The sequence below is a fragment of the Ornithorhynchus anatinus genome, chromosome 8 (genome assembly GCF_004115215.2).
Source record: "Ornithorhynchus anatinus isolate Pmale09 chromosome 8, mOrnAna1.pri.v4, whole genome shotgun sequence".
NCBI lineage: Eukaryota > Metazoa > Chordata > Mammalia > Monotremata > Ornithorhynchidae > Ornithorhynchus > Ornithorhynchus anatinus.
The window spans coordinates 67,090,063-67,099,102 of NC_041735.1; the positions used below are offsets into that span (position 1 = coordinate 67,090,063).

Genomic DNA, 9,040 nt, shown 5'->3' on the forward strand with positions numbered 1-9,040 from the left:
TCTCTCCTCAGGCCCCGCCCAATGGGTGCCCGGCTCTCCTCAGGTCCCGCCCAATGGGAGCCCGTCTCTCCTCAGGCCCCGTCCAATGGGAGCCCGTCTCTCCTCAGGCCCCGTCCAATGGGAGCCCGTCTCTCCTCAGGCCCCGTCCAATGGGAGCCCGTCTCTCCTCAGGTCCCGTCCAATTGGGAGCCCGTCTCTCCTCAGGCCCCGCCCAATGGGAGCCCGTGTCCCCTCGGTCCCCGTCCAATGGGAGCCCGTCTCTCCTCAGGCCCCGTCTCCCCTCAGGCCCCGCCCAATGGGAGCCCGTCTCTCCTCAGGCCCCGTCCAATGGGAGCCCGTCTCCCCTCAGGTCCCGCCCAATGGGAGCCCGTGTCCCCTCGGTCCCCGTCCAATGGGAGCCCGTCTCTCCTCAGGCCCCGTCTCTCCTCAGGCCCCGTCCAATGGGAGCCCGTCTCTCCTCAGGCCCCGCCCAATGGGAGCCCGTCTCTCCTCAGGCCCCGTCTCCCCTCAGGCCCCGTCCAATGGGAGCCCGTCTCCCCTCGGGCCCCGCCCAATGAGAGCCCGTGTCCCCTCGGGCCCCGTCCAATGGGGGCCCGTGTCTCCTCAGGCCCCGCCCCGGTGACTTTGGGCGGCCGGCGGAGGAGGGCGAGGAGGAAGGTGAGGAGGAGGAAGGAGAAGGAGCCGAGCAGCCGCCGCCGTCGCCGCCGCCATCATGCTCCGTCAGGTGGTCAGCCAGGCCAAGAAGCACCCCAGCGTGAGTCCCTCCCTCCCTCCGGCCCCGCAAGGTCACGAGTTCCAATCCCGCGGCCGGGCCCGCCGCCGGCGGGGGCCCAGCCCTGCGCGAAGCGCTGGGGGCGCCCCAAGGTCACCGGGCCTCCCGGCCCAGGGGCGAGGAGCCTTAGGCCCCGGCTCGGGGCACAGCACTGCGCTAAGCGCTGGGGGAGATAAAAAAAAAAATTTGCTATTTGTTAAGCGCCTACTGTGTGCACAGCACCGCTCTAGGCGCTGGGGGAGATAAAAAAAAAAATTTGCTATTTGTTAAGCGCCTACTGTGTGCACAGCACTGCGCTAAGCGCTGGGGGAAGACTAAAAAAATGGTATTTGTTAAGCGCCTGCTATGTGCACAGCACTGTGCTGAGCGCTGGGAAGACTAAAAAAAATTGGTATTCAGCGTCTACTATGCATAGCACTGTGCTAAGCGCTGGGGGAAGACTAAAAAAATGGTATTTGTTAAGCGCCTGCTATGTGCACAGCACTGTGCTGAGCGCTGGGGAGACTAAAAAAAATTGGTATTCAGCGTCTACTATGCATAGCACTGTGCTAAGCGCTGGAGGAGGTTAAAAAAAAAAAGGCATCTGTTAAGCGCCTACTATGTGCACAGCACTGCCCTAGGCGCTAAGGGAGACTAAAAAAATGGTATTTGTTAAGCGCCTGCTATGTGCACAGCACTGCTCTAAGCGCTAAGGGAGACTAAAAAAAAATGGCGTTTAAGTCCCTACTATGTGCAGAGCACTGTTCTAAGCGCTGGGGGACATTAAAAAAAAATTGGCATTTGCTAAGCGCCTACTGTGTGCGGAGCACTGTTCTCAGCGCTGGGGGAGATGAAAAGAAATTGGCATTTGCTAAGCGCCTACTGTGTGCGGAGCACTGTTCTAAGCGCTGGGGGAGATGAAAAAAAAATTGGCATTTGCTAAGCGCCTACTGTGTGCGGAGCACTGTTCTCAGCGCAGGGGGAGATGAAAAGAAATTGGCATTTGCTAAGCGCCTACTGTGTGCGGAGCACTGTAGATGCAGGGTCAGCAGGTCGTCCCACGTGAGGCTCCCAATCCTCATCCCCATTTGACAGATGAGGTCACCGAGGCCCAGAGGAGTGAAGCGACTCGGCCAAGGTCACGCGGCCGAGGAGCGGCGGAGGCGGGAGGAGAACGACAGGACTGAGGGTGGCGTTGGCTCAGCGGTCACCCTGCGCTAAGCGCTGTTCCCGGGCGGGGCTGCCGGGCTTCATCCCCCCCCCTCGTCCGGGCGAGGCCACCCGGCGGGGAGGCGGGATTAGAACCCACCACCTCCTGCCTGGCGGGCCTTCCGCTGCCGCGGGACTGTGGGCGAGTCGCCTCGCTTCTCTGGGCCTCGGTTCCCTCCTCTGTCAAATGGGGACGAAGACCGGGAGCCTCCCGTGGGACCACCTCATTCCCCTCTATCTCCCCCAGCGCTTAGAACGGCGCTCCGCACGTAGTAAGCGCTTAACAAATACCAGCCTTAATGAGAACGACGGGCGGAGCGCCGTTCTAAGCGCCGGGGGTGGGACGAGGGGTACGAGGCGATCTTTTATTATTAAAAGATGCCAGATCCCAGCTCTCTCCGGCCGTAGCCTCCCCCGGAAAGGCCCCCGCGGCCGATTTCCTCAGCCCCGTTACCCGACGGCCCCGCTTAACCCCGTGACTTAATTACAGATTCATTCAGTAGTATCTATCGAGCGCTGACTAGGTGCGGAGCACCGTACCGAGCGCTTGGAATGGACGACCGGGCAACGGATGGAGACCGTCCCCGCCCCGTGACGGGCTCGCGGTCTCAGAGGGGGAGACGGACGGCAGGGCGGAACGCAACCGGACCCGGAAACAAGACGACGGCGTCGAGATAGGATCGAGGAGGTTGACACCTCGTTAACGGGAATTAATAGGATGATAAATAATATATACGAATGAGCCGAGGGGGAGGAGCGGGAGGGCTCGGTCGTATTTACTGAGCGCCCACTGTGCGCGGAGCACTGGACCGGGCGCTCGGGAAGGACGATTCGGCGACAGATGGAGACGGTCCCTGCCCCGCTACGGGCTCCCGCTCTGCGAACGGATGCGACCTTCCACGTTTACGTGGGCGGGAAGACGTGGGAATTCAACTCTGCCACGTCGCCCCGCAGAATTCACGCTCCGCTCCCCGTTTCGCCCCGGTTCGGCTACCCGGGGATCCCGTCCGCCCGCTTCCCCGGGGGCGGGAGGCCCGAGTTCGGTTTCTCGCCGATCTCTTCCGGGGGCCCGGTCCCGCGGCCCGGCGGCCGGAGCCCGGGCCTGGGAGGCGGAGGTCGTGCGTTCGGATCCCGGCTCGGCCGCCCGGCAGCCGTGCGACCGCGGGCGAGTCGCTTCGCTTCTCTGGGCCTCGGTTCCCTCGTCTGTAAAATGGGGATCGACCGTGAGCCTCACGTGGGACGGCCCGATGACCCCGTATCTCCCCCGGCGCTTAGAACGGTGCTCTGCGCATAGCAGGCGCTCAACAAATGCCGACGTTGTTATGCTCTGGGCCTCGGTGACCCAGCAGCGTGGCTCAGTGGAGAGAGCCCGGGCTTTGGAGTCAGGGCTCATGAGTTCGAATCCCGGCCCCGCCCCTTGTCGGCTGTGTGACTGTGGGCGAGTCGCTTCACTTCTCTGGGCCTCAGTCCCCTCATCTGTAAAATGGGGATGAAGACCGGGAGCCCCACGCGGGACGACCCGATTCCCCTGTGTCCGCCCCAGCGCTTAGAACGGTGCTCGGCACATAGTAAGCGCTTCACAAATGCCGACGTTATTATTATTATTATTATTATTACCTCATCTGGAAAATGAGGATCGAGGACTGTGAGCCCCATGTGGGACAACCTGATCACCTTGTATCTGCCCAGTCGCCAGAACCGTGCTTGGCACGTGGCGCGTAACAAATGATCATTCTTATGCTTATTCTCTGTGCTCCGACCAGGGTATCGGGGTGCCGCCGTGTGCAGAGCGCCGCGCCGAGGGCTCAGGAGACCCCGATGGGTATCGGGAGCCCTGGACTAACCGCTCGGGAGAGACCGCGTAACAGAGCCGGGAGACACGTGGCCCTCGAGGAGCTTGGGATCGACGGGGGCGGGGAGGGGGACGTCGATGGAAACAAATGTCAGGCGGGAACGTCGGCGCCCGGAGGGGTGAATTCAGGGAAGAAGTCCAAGGACGGGGCGGCGAGGCAGAAGGGAGCGGGAGAAGGGGAAAGGAGGGTCGCCCGAGCGGTGGTTTCGGGACCCGCTCCTCTCCAACTCTCCGTCTCCTCTGTCTCGTCCCAGTTGATCCCCCTCTTCCTCTTCATCGGAGCCGGGGGCACCGGCGCCGCCCTGTACGTCATGCGTCTCGCCCTGTTCAACCCCGACGTCAGGTAAGCGGCCGACTCGCGCCTCCCCGGCGGGGGGACCGGGCGTCCGAGCCTCCCCCCAAAACGTGCGACACGAGGCCCCCGCCGGGGCCGCCGAGCGGCTGCGGCTCCTCGTCGGGCACGTGGATCCCGGATGCGTCGCGGGGGGCGGGGAGGAAGGCGCCGCCAAAAGAGCGCCGCGAGGTGGAGCCGAAGGTCCGACGGATCGGGGCTCGGCGGAAAGGGCCCGGGCTTGGGAGTCGGAGGTCATGGGTTCGAATCCCGGCCCCGCCCCCGGTCAGCTGGGCGACCGTGGGCGAGTCGCTTCTCTGCGCCTCGGTTACCTCGTCTGGAAAACGGGGATGAAGACCGTGAGCCCCACGCGGGACGACCCGATTCCCCCGGGTCTCCCCCAGCGCTTAGAACGGTGCTCCGCACGGTGTAAGCGCTTAACCAGTACCGCCGTCATGATTATCGGTGGGGTTGATTGAGCACTCACGGCGCGCACAGCGCCGCTGACCGCTCGGGAGAGCCGGACTGGGCCCCAGCGACCCGGAAGGGCGCTCGCGTGCTGTAGTTTTCTCGGCGCCCCCGAACCCGCGGCTCCGGGGGCGGCGGCCCCCGGCCCCCTCGTCCCCGTGACGAGGTTAACGGCGCCGCGGGCCGCGTCCCTCCGCCCGCCTTCCCGTTCCAATCCCCTCCCGCGGAAGGGGGCGGGCGGGCGGACGTCTCCCGCCCTCCTAACGTCGTCGTGCGTCCTCTCTTAAAAGCTGGGACAGGAAGAACAACCCGGAGCCGTGGAACAAGCTCAGACCCACGGACCAGTACAAGGTAAAGCGGCGCGACTCGGGCGGCGGGGCGGAAAGATAGGTGCGGCGCATCTAGCCGAGCGCCTCCGGCCTTCACCGTAGGTAGTCGTTCCGTAGTACCGATTGAGCGCCGACTACGCGCGGAGCGCTGGACTGAGCGCTTGGAATGGACAGACGGAGCCCATCCCCGCCCGGCGACGGGCTCGCGGTCTAGACGCCGTTACTTGGCGCTCGCTAATTGTGACAGCGTCGTAACCTTTTCTTAAAAAGAAATGGTATTTAAGGGCTCACTGCGTCCCCTCTAGCCCTTCGGTCGTATTATCGAGCGCCTGCCGGGGGCGGAACACCGTACCGCGCGCCTGGAGGTTACCGTCGGGCAGCGGATAGACACGATCCCCTACCCGACGGCCGCCCGAAGCGCCGCGATAGACGCCAGCCGCTCGGGTTGGACGTGGTCCCCGTCTCACGGCCGTCGTCCCCATTCGACGGATGAGGCGCGAGGAGGTGAGTGACGATAAGAGTGGTATCTGTTAAGCGCCGACTGTGCGCCGGGCACCGTTCTGAGCGCTAGGGTAGATACGGGGTCGTCAGGTTGCGCCCCCCCCCCCCCGTGGAGCTCACGGTCTTCGTCCCCGGGGCTCGCGGGAGGGAGAAACCGGCGCCGGATCCCCATTTTGCCGACGGGCGGACCGAGGCGACTTCCCCGCGGACACGCGGTGTGGCTCGGCGGGCAGGGGACGGGTTTGGGAGCCGGAGGCCGCGGGTTCGGATCCCGGCCACCCGTCAGCCGTCTGACTCCGGGCCCGTCGCTTCGCTTCTCTGGGCCTCGGTTCTGTAAAACGGGGGGTGAAGACCGGGAGCCCCGCGGGGGGACCACCCGATGACCTCGTATCTCCCCCGGCGCTTCGGAGAGCGCTCGGCGCGGAGTAAGCGCCCGACGGACGCCGCGGTTATCCTTAAGGGACGGGGCCGGGATGAGAACCGAGGTCCTCCGACCCCGGGGCCGGGCTCTAGGCCGGGCCGCGCCGCTCCCGCTCGCCCCCGAGGGAGCCTGGGGGTCGGACGGGTCGCGGCCGCGGCCCTTCCGGGGCTAAAGGGTGACGGAGCCGGCCGCCGCGCCGCAGCTGCGTTCCTCGCCGCTTTTGGCGGCGAGAGCGAAGCCGACCTCGGCCTTCCTTCCCTCGTCTGGCCGGCCGGACGATTCCCGGCCTCCTCCCCCTCCCCCTCCGGGACAACGGGAAGCGGGAATCGCATCCCGAGCCGTCAGCGGTGGGAAAAACGGCCCGCCGGAGAGGGGGCCGCCCGCCCGCTATTTTTAAGAAGCGTTCTGCGGCGTCGCCGGGAAACCAGCGGTTCTCTCCGGGCTTGGGCCGGCTCGGGGGGGCTTGGGGAGACGAGCCCTCTCCACCCGACCGCCCGCGCTTTTTTTTTTCTTTCCCGGAGGGTGTTCGTTAAGCCCTCGGTACGTTCCGGGCCCCGTGCCGATCGCCGCCGGGGTCGACACGGTCCCGGTCTGCTCGTTCAGGCGCTCGGTACGGCGCCCCGCACCCGGCGAGCGCCCGGTAGATACGATCGAATGAACTCATTCGGCCGTTATCTGTCGAGCGCTGGCCGCGTGCGGGGCGCCGTACCGGGCGCTTGGAGGGGACGATTCAGCCACCGGGGGAGACCCTCCCTGCCCACCACGGGCTGTCGGTCTAGAAGCGGGGCGGGGGGACGGACAGCGAAACGAGGCAACGGGCGTCAGTAGCGTCAGTGTGAATGAATAAAATTGTAGATAGGGACCCGTCGAGACGAGTGAGCGGGCGTCGGTATAGATAGAATTATAGCTATGGACACGTACACAGGTGAGCGCTGCCGGGGCGGGGAGGGAGGGTAGAGCAGAGGGAGCGGGTCCGGGGCGACGGGGAGGGGAGGAGGAGAAGGGAGGGCTCGGGCCGGGAAGGCCTCCCGGGGGAGGCGGGCCCTCGGTAGGGCCCCGGAGGGGGGAGGAGAGCGAGTTCGGAGGATGCGAGGAGGGAGGGCGTTCCGGGCCGGAGGCGGGACCGGAGGGTCGACGACGGCGGGCCGGACGAGGAGGGGGCCCGGTCCCACGGGGGGGCTCACGGTCTCGACCCCCCCCCCCCCCCCCCCCCCCCGCTTTACAGATCTGGCAGCTGAGGCCCAGAGGGGGGCCTGGAAAAACATCCAGACGTCTGCCCACGAGGCTCCCCGGCAGGCCGGGCACACGGAGAATGGTCCCCGCTGCCGCCGGCCTCCAGATCCGCGGGTCATTCTTTCAGTCGTATTTATCGAGCGCCTACTGCGCGCGGAGCACCGTGCCGGGCGCCGGGCGTGGACGATCGGGCGCCGGGCGGACACCGTCCCTGCCCGCCCACGGGCTCACGGTCGTCACGGTGGTCGGGGAACACCCGCTAGGTGACGAGCACCGCTCTGAGCGCCGGGAGAGATACGGGTCGACGGCGTCGCACCCGGGCCCTGCCCCTCCCGGACCTCACGGTTCAAGCCCGGGATGGGGGGGAGGACGGGGAGCGATCGACTCCCCGTTCTGCGGGTGAAGAAACTGAGGCGCGGGGAGACGAGGCGGCTTGACCGAGGTCACACGGCCGGCAAGCGAGATGCGGCGCGGCCTAGCGGCCAGAGCCCGGGCTGGGGAGTCGGAGGTCATGGGTTCGAATCCCCGCTCTGCCACTTGTCAGCTGGGGGACTGTGGGCGAGTCACTTCACTTCCCTGGGCCTCAGTTCCCTCATCTGTAAAATGGGGATGAAGACTGCGAGCCCCAGGTGGGACGACCTGATCACCTTGTACACCCCCCCCCCCCCCCCCCCGACGCTCAGAACGGTGCTTTGCACCTAGTAAGCGCTTAACAGGCAGCGTCGTCGTCGTCATTATCGGTGGCTAGAGCCCGGGCCCGAGAGTCAGAAGGACCTGGATTCTAATCCCGGCTCCGCCACGCGTCCGCCGTGAGACCGACCGTGGGCAAGACGCTTTCCTGGAACCTCCGTCCCCTCGTCTGTAAAATGGGGGTGAGGTCTGTGAGCCCCAGGTGGGACGTAGATAGCTCGTGTCTCCCCCAGTGCTCAGCGCGGTGCCTGGCGCGTAGGAAGCGCTTAGAAAATACCGTTTTAAAAGAAAGGGAGAGCCGGGCTTAGTAGAGAAGCGGCGTGGCTCGGTGCAGAGAGCCCGGGCTTGGGAGTCGGGGGTCGTGGGTTCGACTCCCGGCCCTGCCGCTCGTCAGCTGCGTGACTGTGGGCGAGTCGCTTCTCTCCGCCTCGCTTTCCTCATCCGGAACACGGGGGATGAAGTCCGTGAGCCTCACGTGGGGCCACCTGATGACCCCGTATCTGCCCCGGCGCTCGGAACGGTGCCCCGCGCGGAGTAAGCGCCTAGGTACCGGAAAGACGACCCCGGGTCCCCTCGACTCCCGCATTTCGGGCCCCGGGGCCGAGCGGCTTCCCGCGGGCGGGTCCCCGCCTCCGCCCTCCGGACCCGCGCGTCCGTCGGCCGGGGGGGAGGGCCGCCGGCCGGACCGAATTAAAAGGCGACGGGCGCCTCCCGGTCCGGGGCGGGCTGGAGACCGATCGTCTTCTCCGCTCTGTCCGTTTCTCTCCCCTCCAGTTCGTCGCCGTGAACACGGACTACAGCAAGCTGAAGAAGGAAGGCCCGGACTTCTGAACGGGGACGGGTCCTCCCCGCTGAGAGACGCACATCCCGAGGGTCTCCGGGAAGCCATCCGCGCGACGTCCCAACCGGGAAAGGGTCCCGTCCGCCCCCCCCACGGTCGCGCGGCATCTCCTCGGTGCGTGAACCCGTCGGGGGTCCACCGGGACGAATAAATACGTGAAACTCCGAAGGCCTCGCGTGCGCCGCTTCCTCCGAAGGTCCGGGGTCGCGGCGGGCGGGCTCGGGGGCCGACGCTGGGGAAGGAGGGCTCGGGCCCGCCGTGGGACGAAAGCCGGCGCCGGGGTCGGCGGCGCCGCTCGAGTCCTCAGCGGGGGCGCTGGGCGCTCGGGACCGAGTGGTACGGCGCCGGGGTCGTCACGAGGTAATCGGATGGTTCCACGTGGGGCTCGCGGTGTTGGACCCCGTTTTACGGACG

General features: G+C 66.3%; 1 protein-coding gene across 1 annotated transcript; it reads left to right on the plus strand.

Annotated features, from left to right (window-relative positions):
• The first annotated feature begins 655 nt into the window (after positions 1-655).
• On the plus strand, positions 656-8,794 carry NDUFA4 (NDUFA4 mitochondrial complex associated). The gene is made up of 4 exons (XM_029071326.2): positions 656-754; positions 4,067-4,155; positions 4,902-4,962; positions 8,560-8,794. The coding sequence occupies exons 1-4, from the start codon at positions 713-715 to the stop codon at positions 8,614-8,616; spliced, it is 249 nt and encodes an 82-aa protein (XP_028927159.1). The 5' UTR covers positions 656-712; the 3' UTR covers positions 8,617-8,794.
• Positions 8,795-9,040: the final 246 nt, after the last annotated feature.

Coding starts and splice junctions, on each gene's coding strand:
- NDUFA4 (XM_029071326.2), top strand. CDS start 713: ATGCTCCGTCAGGTGGTCAGCCAGGCCAAGAAGCACCCCAGC. Junction 755..4,066: donor AGGCCAAGAAGCACCCCAGC/GTGAGTCCCTCC, acceptor GTCTCGTCCCAG/TTGATCCCCCTCTTCCTCTT. Junction 4,963..8,559: donor GACCCACGGACCAGTACAAG/GTAAAGCGGCGC, acceptor TCTCCCCTCCAG/TTCGTCGCCGTGAACACGGA.